The 14123-nt window shown below is 35.9% G+C and overlaps 1 protein-coding gene across 5 annotated transcripts in view; it reads right to left on the bottom strand.

Moving 5' to 3' along the window:
• The window catches only part of LOC110459130 (receptor-type tyrosine-protein phosphatase mu-like), a 38899-nt gene that overhangs the window by 1927 nt on the left and 22849 nt on the right, over positions 1-14123 (bottom strand). For all 5 annotated transcript variants that reach the window (XM_021511232.1, XM_021511233.1, XM_021511235.1 and 2 more), the window contains 17 exons: positions 10126-10221; positions 9177-9294; positions 8854-8942; positions 7997-8313; positions 7750-7837; positions 7253-7329; positions 7008-7044; positions 5878-5975; positions 5237-5365; positions 4767-4912; positions 3928-4063; positions 3530-3676; positions 2028-2127; positions 1844-1917; positions 1335-1460; positions 959-1075; positions 410-567 (listed from right to left, as the gene is read on the bottom strand). In XM_021511232.1, coding sequence (XP_021366907.1) covers positions 410-567; positions 959-1075; positions 1335-1460; positions 1844-1917; positions 2028-2127; positions 3530-3676; positions 3928-4063; positions 4767-4912; positions 5237-5365; positions 5878-5975; positions 7008-7044; positions 7253-7329; positions 7750-7837; positions 7997-8313; positions 8854-8942; positions 9177-9294; positions 10126-10221 — 2053 coding nt within the window. The remainder of the gene's footprint in view (positions 1-409; positions 568-958; positions 1076-1334; positions 1461-1843; positions 1918-2027; positions 2128-3529; positions 3677-3927; positions 4064-4766; positions 4913-5236; positions 5366-5877; positions 5976-7007; positions 7045-7252; positions 7330-7749; positions 7838-7996; positions 8314-8853; positions 8943-9176; positions 9295-10125; positions 10222-14123) is intronic.

Raw genomic sequence — 14123 nt, 5'->3', positions numbered from 1 at the left:
AACACGTCTTGTAGAGGATGATATAATTTGCCATATTAATGTCAATGTTTGGGACTGATGAATGCTATAACAAAGTTGTTACCGAATCGCCGTACATGTTTGACAACCGTGCTGACGAAGCATCATTTGCATTACTGACCATTCTGATATGCTGATGAAAAATCAATTAATTCCTTTAGCGATATTTAAAGAATGAACTATCAAACATTTGACGGTGATATATGATGATAATTATTCCACATCGATTGTACAAAGGCAGTTACTTGTATGACCTATTTCCTTTTGTATACTTAGTGTTTTGTACATGATGTTGTTTATAAGAAATGATACCCCGTTGGTCGTGGTATCGTACTGGTATCAGATAACGTGTACATAATCAGGGGTAATGGCATTAACATTTATCACACACCTGCACATGACAACGGTTTTTTTCGAGTCGTTTGACCGTCGTCTACTGTCAAGAAGTTCTAAAAGCTGAAGGAGACCTGGAGAATCCGGTGGGACTGACACGTGTCTATCCCAACCAGTAATTTGGAACACCCTGATTCTGGCATCATATCTCTGTTCCTGGAATTATTGATTATGCGAATTAGTTAACATTATATAACTAAAAGACAAATATCAGATGTAATGAAGAACACTTCCGTGACCATTATTTTATGAACGCAATATATCGTAAAAACACCGTTTTATCAATATTTGACATACTTTCTCTATTTGCTAACATAATTCATGCGTATTTGCAGTATTCTACATACATGAAACATTTGGATTACAAGTGTTTTACTAAAGGAATCACTTACAAATATAGTAAATAAACTTTAAGAAAACATCAAAGAAACAAGCATATCGGTATATAATGTGATTATGGCCAAGATATCGGTTATACACGGGAAATGTGTAAAATATTGCACAAAACTTACTGCAAAGCATAAAAGAATCGAGAAAAATGTCTTACTTGATTAGAGATAGAAACATCAATCAAATCTGTATTAGTCAGACTTGACGACCCTCCTCCGTGTCTCAGTTTGAACGATCCAATGGATTTATCATTGCCTTCTTCTGGCAACCATTTCTTGTAAACAAAACAACAAAGTGTCGAAATGATTCACACTTATCAGTAATTAAGAGATCAAATCGAGCCAAAATGTTCTGGATGATTTTAAACCTTTTTATGAATGCGACGATTGTAAAATAAATGAATTAATGTATTCAAATTATTTTGTTTATGAAAAAATTATCAGAGTGTCGGTATTGATTCGAAAGCAATGTTATTTTATCTTAAAACAGAATTTACTAGTCAATAAAATACAAACAAAAGATTATACACTTACCATTTGATCGTTTTCAATAATCACGAGAGTATCACAATCTCGGTCCATTATCAATGTCAACAGATCGACTACGGTGTCCTTTAAAGGAGTCTGGGTGACGATGTAGCCTGTTCTAGATTTGTAGGACTTCAGGAAACATAGTTAAGTTAAAAAAACTGATGGTAGATCACAATGATCAAATGTTTTAGTGTTTCAGTAAGAGACAAATGAAATAGAAATACATTTGAACATCAAGCATTTTAACAAAGATAGAAAGATGATTAGTTTTTTAAATAAATATATATATAACTTTTTTGAAGAAATTGTTGATAACAACTCATGGCATAGGTTGTACTAGCAGCACGTTTAGGCGAAATGGATAAAGTTGACTTCTATATTTTGGAACCTGTTTATGAAACTATTTGTTGGTGCATTACTAGTACAAAACATTTGATGTAGCGCAATGGGACAACAATTTTATGGTATTGCGATGTTAGTAGGCATGCGAGTTGAAAATTAATAAAACTTACAGGAATTTCCACTGCGTTGATATAATCTGTTCTACCAAAGGAGGATGACGACAGGTAAGCTCTGAATTTGTCAACTGAAAAAAAAAATAAAAAAATTTCAAAATGTATTCATATAAGGTGGGGATTGATCAATTTAAATATTCTTAAAAATAGTGCTCTGTATTGAACGGTACAAATAACATACCTGCTAAGATATTCGGGTCCCTGTTCTTATTCCTATTAGCGGGAATCGTCGCTGTTTTATAGTCATTTTCTGTATAGGTAGGCTTGATGTCTTGTATCAGCTAAAAAATGTCAAAATATGGTTATACTGATCATAAGGGTTTAATAACAAATATCAAGATAATAGTAAAGATAAAGATAAAGTTAAACCCTTTTTAATTCCTGGAACCAATTCTCTTGTTGCGTGTGTATATACATCATATTTTGATTTAACAAAATATAACTCATTCAGTTACGTTTCAATGACACAACAAAAGAGAGTAAAACACAGGAAATATTGTTTGGAGACGTATTTAAACAGTTTCAAAACACTCTCTACAGTAACAAAGGCCCCTCTATCGCTTTAACAATGTTCGGGGTCGAGTAGTATTGAACCGGAGTCAGTTATTTAACTCAATTTATTCTTTTCTTTTTGTTGTTTTTATACACATGTCAATACACATACCTTCATGACAGCAGAAAAACACCAACGACATAAAGTTTTTGCCCAACGTGTAATTGCTTCCTATTTTTCCAGGTTATCTTTTTTAGAATTTTTGCTTATATAAAGGAAATAAGGGTTAAGCCAATGAGCGTATACGTATATGTATATATTAATGTCGCAACTCATGACATTTAATGTGTAGTTATGGAATCAGAAAACAAATAAGAAAATGCGTAATCTCCCCGGTATCCTTTTTCATTTATTAACTTAGTGTGTTTACTAAGGATATTCTCTATTTTTAGGTATTCGGCGGTTATTTTACACATCATTGCCTGTAAATTTTGACATGGTCAAAACATGGTCAAAAATAGACGAAAGAGAAGTACGCTGAATTCCTTCCTTTTCATTACTAAACTTGCACAAGCCCTGCACATAATCCTTAACCCCCTAGCGAATTAAAAAAACCTAGGGACGTGACTGTTGCACTAGAAAAAAAGTGCAAGGAAAACATAACCAGTCACTCAATATATATATATATTTTGCCCAGTCAACAGTTGTGACCGTTGTTTTGCAGTCTCTGATTGAACAACAGCTGCGAGCATCATTCAGCCAAATTTAATCTGTTAAAACTTTTTAATAGTTAAAATGGATTTGTTGACGGCATTAATGATGTCATGGTTTGAAGAAACTAAAGATGCAAGTAATGTCATATAACATTTGTTTTCTATTGATGAGGTAACCAAGCAATTATTCCATTTTTTATAAGTCAAAAGTCAAAATTTTAGCACGATATGTTATGACCAACCCGACTGTTTTCTGTAGCCGCAGGCCGTTGACAGAATATAACGTTGGTCCCAATACAGACACGGACTCTTAAGATATGAAATAATGCTATGAAAGACAAATCCGTTCAAATGTGAGCCACACTTTTCGTAGTTGTGTAAGCAGTAAGCATGCTATTGAATCAAAATGAGGGCATAGAAGATAAACTATTACGCATTTCTATATTCTGATATATGAATTTAGAGTTAAAAAGTGACCTTGTACTCTCTCCATAGTTTTGTTTGATTGACGGGCGCATCATCACACAGACACTTAAGTGTTGTATGGTACTTCATTCTTGGTACAAGGGTGTCTGGCATGTCAAACGCCTCAATCAGGAGGTTGTGGATAGCGATATACTGGTCCTGATCAAAATAATAATATTTCATTACTTTGTGTGAAGATATTAAACACATTTCTACATAATATGAAAGATGCCACAAGATATTTTATTGCTAAAAAAGAAACCTTCTTTGATTTTATCAATACATTTTATGTACCTTCTTTACAGAAATAATATATGGCGTTAAACTAATCTAACATGAGAGTGTTTTATTTATGGTCTACAGTATCATTAAAAGACAGGCGTGTTTGTTTTATGCATTATAACACTTACACTGGTTTGAACCATATTGACTCTGTCCTTCCTCATGGTTCGAACGAATTCCATGACGTCAACAACTCCATTTTCTTTGCCGTATTCGAACAAAGCATCCAGCGCGATGAACGTTCCTGTTCGTCCGATACCTGCACTATATAATAACACATAGTTCAACAGAATTGTCAAAGCTAATTGATAAGGTCATCTGTTTTTTTTCTATAACTACTACAAGTTTCATTTTTCATTATCTCCATGTGCGATAATGACTTGAAACAATGTCTTTAAATGAACTTTAATATCAATCACGTGATGAATACTAGTAATTGAAAATGTAAGGCACTCTGATGAGACTTTATAATTCCCTCGAAAGCAACCTGGTCCTTGCCATAAACCGTGCTTGCATGGGGTTAACTTTCTCGCAACAGAAATGATCATAAGGAGACAGGTGCCTAGGGAGAAAACGCCTAAAGGATATAGTAAGTAAGAGAGGAAGGAAGATATATAGATCTCACGCGATGCATTGGAAGCAGCAGATCTTTTCTGGTTGCTGCTATGTTACCTAAGCAGAAGACAAGGAAGAAACCAACAATACTGCAGGAGGTCCCACATAAGTCGCCTCTCACAAAGAGTGGGATACATCCGGTATTTTCTTTCTCTTAATCTGCAGGGAGTTACATCTATTTGACAAAAGGGACATTTTCAATGATAAACCGGATACACAGATTGTACTGACGGATTGCATATATGTTTGATAATATTCTCTATCATCATTTCCAGTGTTGTCAGGTTTGTCGAACACTTTTTGTACATATTGATCCAAATAACTTAAGTAATGTCAAAATACGCAAATTTACCTGCAATGAACAATCAACTTTCCTGTTAAAATGTTGTTGTAATGCTTCACACGTCGATGGAAAACAACAAGTTCATTAGGGTCCGGAGTTCCGTGGTCTGGCCACGTGGTGTAGTGAAACTGGTGTATTTGCCGCACGGATTTGGTCTAGGAAAGTTGAATTTCAAGCACTTATGATTAATCAAGGAACGCTTACACAGCACATCATTACTGTCTTCATAATTAATTAAACACACAAGGAACATATGAAACAGAGGACATACGAGCTATTAAGACAAATAAAGAAAGATAAATCTTCCAAAAAAAGTAGTATTTTTTTTAATGATTTCGTAATATAGGTAAAAGCTGTCTAGATTGGAGGAGTAATTTACGCAAATTCTTCTTGAAACATGTACTAACAACTTGTTTTAAAGATATTTAGTTCGCGACAGGAACAGGACACGATTTGGATTGAAATTAAATGAAGATTACCTTCTTTTCTGTGAGAATGATATCCCGGATCACATAGAATGCGTAAATCCTTTCTCTATCTAGGACGATCTCGAAATGTTTAGTAGACATCGGTTCTCCCTCATCAGGCCAGTATTTTGCACACTTTTTCTGTGATAAAATTGATTTATATGATCACCAATGTACCAATAGTTTACACCATAACAACTACGACGTTCAGGTAGGAACCATAGTTTTGTAAATAATGTTTCATATTTTGCTATGTACAATGTATGCGTTATGTTTATTATTGGACAAATCTTTTCTGCTGAAAACAGGCTATTTGTAGGCAATATTCCGTAGGACTTTTACGTGTTTTCCTTTAGTAGTGGAAATTAAATGAAAGTTACTATGGGTTTCTGCAGATAAACGGTATATATTGACTATATGGAAACCAGACAGGAAAAAATACACCATATCATCATATGTGTTGTATGACCAAGATAACAAATTTGAAATATATAAAATATTTTCAACAAAGATGATAACTTTACTTCGATCTATATAAAATATTTTCAGTAATTTAGTGTAAATAAATTTACACGACAGTTTAACTTCTGAAAATGTATTATGTCTTGTTAATCAATTTAACAGCTCTAGCACTCAATAAACTAAAATATTACCCTTGTTCCTTCAATAAGGTTGGTCAGCATAACGATTTTTCTAGATTTAAGTTGCCAGATCATACGCCACAGGTCATCTACAGTTATGTCCGTTGGACCTGATCAATTCAATCACAGTGCATATATATATATATATGGTTAGTTTGAATTTGCAATACCGCCATAAAAGTCGTTTGTTTGGCAGCTTGTTTTGACCGATGCAGTTTTATCTCAAATGCAATTATGTAAAGAACGAATTCATCAACCAATAAAAGACAACGGATGATTTGAGTTATGTTTATTTATGGCTGGTCGGTAGGCGCAGTGGGTAGCACACTCCTCTTTGTTCACCATGATGACCGGGATTCCATTATCCGTTCGATCATACAAAAGGAATGGTTTAACTGCCCAACCGCATAGCTTTTCTGCGGTAACGCGGTTTCCATGCATTCTTCCATTCGGACCATCAAAAGTGATTGAGATAAGTTGATGGACCTATTTCGTAATGGTTATGCAATAATGTAGTTTAATTTAAAAGAAATGTACAAGCATACAGCAGTATACATATATGAATAAATCCCTTTCAGCTAGTGAGTTTAACCCTTTTCAAGCCATCCTAGCAAATTTTGGATGACGGATTCGCAGGAAGGAAGTGCACAAAAAAAACCTACCGATTAAGATACTGTGTTATTCTCATCATAGGTATGACAAATTTCAGACAAATGAGTAAACGTTATTCAAATCATCTAACTATGACCTTACAATATCAGCTTGGGCGTCATGACTGTTAATTCAGAGTTGGAATCTAGCGTACGTTTTGATTGTTTTCGAAATCAGCGTTTAGCCGTCTTTCTTTATGTTTGAAAAGAAATCTCTATGCATAAAATGGACTACGAAAATGAAATCAATATATTTGTGGCATGTAGAAACAACATGTCGAGGAATGTTGAACATGTTGTTTTTGATATCAAATGTATTAATGTAGAACATGAACGTTTTGCTTTACAAAATGTAAGGACACTCTCGAATCTTCAATGAATACAACATGCACTATCAAACAAACAATATTTGAGAAAATGTTTGTTTGATAATATAAAAATACATATATGCTGATGCATTTTAAATAATCATATTTAAATAAACATAGATACCTTGTGTTGCGATATACTCCGCAGGTGATATGACGCTCTGAAATGTACGAAACTAAGTTTACACTTTTGATGTTCCTATGTTAATTTTAAATTACGTTTCAGTAAGCCAATCTAACAATTAACAGTTTTGCTTTTCAACAATAATTTACAAATACCATTTAATTGTTTTCATATTAAAAAGTCTATGAGTTTTGCTCTTTGATCTTATTTTGAAACAACTTTATGTTTTGTTTGAAAATACAAACATCAATGTAGTTGGCGTTGATGTAGTCAGAATGTGAATCGTTGTCCAGTTTGTCAAGAATCACGCGAGAATGATCATCTATCAAATAGAAACAGTATACGATTAGTTAATACTTGTCATACTGACTTGCTAAGATTGTAATCAATCAAATGCCTCCTTAAAAAATAGAATTTCGGGATTTATTCTTATTACATAACAACAAAATTCAAGCAAAGGCCTTTTTTCAGTATTTTCATTTCCTTTTTGTTGACCTATAATACCACTGATGAGTCCAAAATGGAAGTAAATATCACAACGTGTAGTAAAATTGTTCGGAATTTTGCCTTTCTTCTTTGACTTAGTAGGCTCTTCCATGCATCCTCACTTTCCTACACATTCTGACCATAACACACAGTAATATTAACTGTTGAGCCTAACAATATCACGATTGTTTTTATCCTTATTATACTATTTGAACTGATATTTAAATAATAAATAAACAATAAATGTCAGACTTACAAGGGAACGTCGATTTGAACCTGTTCTTCAGCCTATGTTCATCTAATTTCCCAATGTTATGTTCGTGTATAGCTTTTGAAGGTAGTTCCTGCACACAAAATAACATAAGATAATTAACAACGATTGTACTTTTGTAAAGGCCTAACATATTAGATATATTACGGCAATTTGATAGTCTGGAACAAACTACCCCTGCAAAATGTTCATTGTTACTACACCTCAATATAGTAATTTGTTTATAACTTACCTGGTATTCGTCCTCAAAGGCTTTTGCGTTATTAATCCTCTTGGTTTTCACCAAAGCTTTGAGATCCGAAATAGCTATACATGTACTAGCAGGACCGGCCTCTTTGCATACTTTTCTGGAACTGTCTTTATCTACATCATTAGCATTGACGTACACGTTGTTTGTCAATGTTTCTATGTCGTTTCCCACTATTTCTACATTACTAGCATTGGTGTAAACGTTCCTTTGACCTGTCAGGGATTCTGTTTCTGCTACATCAAGAACTTCGTAAACGTTTCCTTGTTCCGTCACAGGTTCTGTTGAGTAATCCTCTGGCTCTGTAATGGAACCGATTGAAATTGTTACGACACTTTATAGTTTTAAACCGTAAAACATTGGATTTTGTGTTTTTGTGTATTCTACCATAACTATTTTGTTCTTATGTGATGTTCGAGATATCTCTGATACGTTTCTATACGTAAGTATGGTTGTTATGTGATATTTTAGTACCTTTCCCTTTCCTAGTATTGTATTTATGTGATCTTAAAAACACGTTTGTCCTGTTTCATCAGTATGACGGTATCGTTCTTGCATGATATTCAGGTTCCCACTCTTTTAATATCAATATAGCAATCTTCGCGATATGGTGATTTGGACACCTTTCTCTGGTGTTGCCAGATCTGTCATTATGATTTGATGTTTTGGGTATTTCTCTGTTCACAATATCATAGCGCTATCCTTGTGATAAATATTTAGGGAATTTCTGTCTTCAATTACCATATCTTTCGCTGTGATTTAGTGTTTCGGTCATTTTTGTCTTAATATAATCAGATCTATTTTTGTTATGTGATATTTTGGTATTTCGCTAGTAATATTACCATAACCATCGTTGTAATGTGATGTTCGCGACACATTTTTTCTGCTGATATCATCAAATGAGTCTTGCTTAGCTGAATTTTGTTTGCGCCTGCAATTAAAATATATGAATTTTCTTAAAGTACGCATCATTTTCCAGATAAATCATAGAAATATATGCAGGTTATGAATGATCATACTATAAACATATGTAAGAATTATCTTCATAAATCAACGTTGCACATATAACTTGCAAATCGAAATATGTCTATAAGCATGTGGTTATATCAATGATGTGAAGCTTCAATTCTTTGTTCTTTACGTAAACATCATTAAACTGACATACCTTCTGATAAGAAAAAGAGTGATTGTGATTGTTATTACGAGAAGTAGTCCAGCCACAACAACACCTACGATAACCCCAGTATTACCAGGTTGTGGTTCCAGTGACGTTGTTTCTTTAACTAAAATAGAAGTAAGTCAGCTTAACATTTATCTTTGGCAGTATTATACAATTTAATCGCTAAACGCAGTAAGGTGTATTTTAATACTAATTTTAATGACGGTGAGAACTATCCTACTTGATGAAATCAAGCAGTGCATTAGTCAAGCTTCACTGTTTCTTTTCTAAGATGATGTATTTTGAGAGCTTGTGCTTTGTTATTTCGAATATTCCGAAATGAACTCAATGTGAACCTGAAATTTCCAATTACACAAGTGGCCCACATCACATTCGTAGTTATAAATAGTTGATCGCCAAGGGTAAGGGGTTTGAGAGAAAGCACACTGGCTAGGCCACGTTTTTTACCTGGTACATGTTTTTCTGAAACACAGAGGGCAATCTTACCACAATAGATTTAATATTTTTAACACATTTTCTGAGAGATTTGCGTCCGTTTAATTTTCGAAAATAGTTTGAACGTTTTTCCTTGATGGATATCTGATATTTGCCAGGGACTTAAAAGAGTAATTTATGATAAAAGAGTCCCGATTTTGTCTTGCTACAATTGCTTGTTTTTGAATTGACTTCATAATATCAAGAAACAAGAACCTTTCCAAATTAATCGTTATTGTAAACATTTAAGCTTAACCAAGCGTATGTATGGTAACGCTATAAAGATCTTGTGTAGGATAAAGATAATGCAAAAAATAACAAAAACGGTGGCATATTTTATTATATATATATATATAAATAGTGGATTTCAAGGCTCGTATACAATAATTGGTTTTATTTGTTTCTATCACGGAATGATAATGTATAGTATCGAAATATGGTTTGTAATAAAACATTATACCTTCACAAGTTCCACTTCTGGCATTGCAAATATTATTCAGGCAGGTTTCAGAACAACTGTTGTTACACAACAATCCATATTTTCCCACCGGACAATCTGAAGGAAATACAACCCGGTAAATACAAAGAAATACATGTCATTTCTAAGCCAATGCCTACACTTACGATTAATAGAAAATACCAAAACAATATAATGCATGAATAAATTGAAATGCAGTTATGGCTGTAAGAGTACCCTAGTCCGAATTATTCTGACGTTTTGTCGACTTTTTTATATCGGTTTGTCGTCGATTAACGTCAGAACCCCGGCCCTCTACAATATGCCGGAAATATGCGACCCCCTCCCGTAGCGCACTTCAAACTGATATTTTAGAAACAAATCGTCACTTTCACACCCATGTCCCACATGGATCGAAAAATCTATTTTTTATGCACAAGATGAACATAAATTCCATGCCTCAAACAACCAATACAATCACTAAAAACATATTTTTTCAAACTTATTCTGTTTTACTTCACGTTTTTAATAGCCCCGCCTTCTAATGCCACGTGACTAAAATCTCGCCCGCCTACGTCATAACGTTGGGAAATACCTTCGGTAACGCGATATCTCGTCAAGTCATGTGACATTGCTCATGCCCTAATTTCCATTAAAAACATGGTTTGGTATAGAAAACGTTAGAAAATACTGTTCGTAATGATATCTGAAACATGTTATTGATACCACCTAGTGCATACAGAATAGATCTTTCGATCCATGTGCAACATGTGTGTGGAATTGACGATTTGTTTCTAAAATATCAGTTTGAAGTGCGCTCCGGGCGCGGGTCGAATATTTCCCGCATATTATAGAGGGCCGGAGTTCCGACGTTAATCGACGAGAGACCGATATTAAAAAAAGTCGATAAAACGTCAGAATAATTCGGACTAGGAGTACCCTAACTATTTATTAAGTAAGATGGAGGTAATATCACGCTCAAAACTGTTTACAAAACACATCTTACTTAAAAACGACATGGACTGATGTTTTGGGTTTGCAGTTGGACGGGTAGATGTATCATGTTATAAATCAGTGTAATACGGCTATGTCTATTGCTTTACGCATGCCATTGATGTCAATAGCTGTAACCCAGTTTTTGATAATAACTTATCAGGATTGGATATATGGATAACTCTCGTTCGTCTGTCTCATCTATTTCTGCACAATAACTTAGGCTAAATTTACTCAAAACATTGTACGTGCTTTTTCAGTAAAACGGTTTACCTTTGATTACATTTGGTGTAAAGCTTAAAAGTCACAGCCGTCGCTACTACGATATCGGGAACATTTATTGATAAAATAAAGCAGATAACTCTTAAATAACCTTTTTTTCACTTCCAATACAATTGCGCCTGTCTTGAATTGCTTTTCGGGCCGAAGGTCAAATGTCAAGATTATGATAATTCTAAATAAAATGTTTTTTTACGCAATAAGTGAAGTTTCCTTTTTGCCTGTAACATCCAAAACCATACACTTCCCTACAAAGAATATTAGCTTAATATTCTTTTTTAAATCAAACTATTACCGCCATTGTTTCTGCAAAAAGAAAATTATATTCTGTAAAACTCAAAGACCTTGGTATCGAAGATTATTACTATTACTATTACTTAAAAAAACCTATTACCCACCAACTAATCATTGTACTTTAACGTTTCTTTGAGGGGAATATTAATAGCAATGATCAATAGTAATTGAATATTCATTTCAATGAATAGGCTTAAGAGCTTACTTTGTCTATCTATACAAATGTCATTTCTGTCGGGTGAAGCTTTAAAGAACTTAGCAAAACCATCATTGGCAACTACTATATTGAGTACGGTTGTCCCGCTTGGACGTATCTCTTTGCAATTTATTTTACAATTTGAAACAAAATGTACCCCACGATTCAACATGTTCACCATGTTTTACCATGCATATGCCCAATAAATAATTAACTAATAACCATGTCTAGCGGGGCATTTTTAATACGCGCTGCTACGGATGCATCGCTTAAATTTTAAATGGATGATAAGGATGTTCAACTCGTTACAAGGTACCTAAGAGTTAACTATTCCGTTAAATTTGAGGTTTTTGAAGTAAAACCAATTTTCATGATGTAATACTTACCATAACTTTAGTATGCATACACAATACATGCTTCCTCAAGCCCCTCCTTTGGAGCCTAAAGGCAGCCGGGATGAGGAGGCAAGGGGAGGAATACAGGATGGGACTCCATAAAGTTATGGTAAGTATTACATCATGAAAATTGGTTTTACTTCAAAAACCTCAATTTCATTTCAGTAATAATTACCATAACTTTAGTATGCGAATTCGTCTTACCGTAGTGGAGGCTTTGAATCCAGGCAGACCAGGCTGACGGAACAAAATCGAGACATGCTCAAGGATGGGAAAAGGTTCAAGGAACCCCCATAATAAAGTCCCGAAAGTAATCAAAAAATGGAAAACCTCCCCGTGAAACGAGCAGGTGTACCACCGTGGTGCCTGATAGCATACTATTTAAATTCAATGAATTACTGTGGAGGAACAGCCACAGACTGTGCAACCACCACCAGTCCAAGGAAATACAATCCATCAGAATGAGAAGCCAATGACCGGAGATAAAAATCCGTGAAGGTAGTCTGTCCGCGCCAGAAAGCTGCGGACATGACTTCCTGAAAGGGGGACCCATTGAGGAGGGCCCATGACGCAGCAAGGGCCCTGATCTCATGAGCTCTCACCTTATACAACGCCCGAAACTTATCATCTGGGAGGTCGTAACCGTACTTGATGACCTGACAGATCCATTTAGACACTGACTGAGAGGAGATATACTGCTGACCCTGCTTAATGGGCAACCGGAAGCAAGAGGGGTGAGAAGACAAGGCATGAATATCACTCCTCCTTCGACCTTAGGCCAGGGCAATAAGGAATACCACCTTGTAGGTAACAAACTTCAAGGGGGCAGACGCTAAAGGCTCATAAGGTGCCCGCATCAGCGATTCGAGCACCAGTGGCAAATTCCACTGCGGCGCCAAATGCCGGATCATAGGCCTGTCCAACCCAACCCCCCTAATTAAGGCAGAAAGAGAGGAGGACGATCCTACCTCCGGCCTACCATGAATAGAGAGAACACTAGCAATGGCCGTGCGATAACTAGCGATAGTGCCAGGGACAAGATTGCGGTCCCTAAACAGCCAAATAAGGAAGTCCGCAATCACCTGTACAGTAGCTTTGATCGGTTCAACCTTTCTGCCGACATACCAATCACTGTAAATCTTTAATCGTGATTAGTAGACGGCAGATGAGGAAGACCTAATTGATCGAGCGATGCGATCTGATACGTGCCTAGAAAAGCCCGCCTGAGCGAGGCCTCCTGAGTAAAGGTGGATGATCTCCGGACGAGAGTTCATCGTCCTGGACGAGGCTGGCGAAGGAGATTCGCTCTGAGAGAAAGAGCCAGGGGCTCTTCCACCAGAAGCGACAAAAGCTTCGGAAACCAAGGCTGCCTCGACCACAGGGGCGCTATCAGGCGGAGGGAACACTGATGCTCCCGAAACTTCTACAGCACCCTGCCAACCAGGTTGAAGGGCGGGAGTGCGTATGCATGCATTCCCTCCCAATCCAGAGACAGAGCGTCCACGGCCCAGGCCCTTGAATCTTGAACCGGAGAGATAAACGTTGGCAACTGATTGTTTAGTGAAGTGACGTACAGGTCTATGTGAGGCCTATCCCACATCTGACAAATTCCCTCGAAAATCGAGGGATTCAGTTGCCACTCTGTCAAAATCGGCTGGCGGCGCCTTGAAAGAGTATTCGCCAGAACATTCAACCTGCCTGGTAGATGCTTGACACAAATTGTCAACTGCATTTCCTGACAAAGAAGAAGAATGCGGATAGCGAGGGCACACAGTGTGTGATACCTGGTTTCCCCTGTCTCTCCAGATACGCGACAACTGTAGCCACAAAAACCACCTTGGAAT

The sequence above is a fragment of the Mizuhopecten yessoensis genome, unplaced genomic scaffold (genome assembly GCF_002113885.1).
Source record: "Mizuhopecten yessoensis strain PY_sf001 unplaced genomic scaffold, ASM211388v2 scaffold9973, whole genome shotgun sequence".
Lineage (NCBI taxonomy): Eukaryota > Metazoa > Mollusca > Bivalvia > Pectinida > Pectinidae > Mizuhopecten > Mizuhopecten yessoensis.
This window is presented reverse-complemented; position numbering and strand designations above follow the sequence as displayed.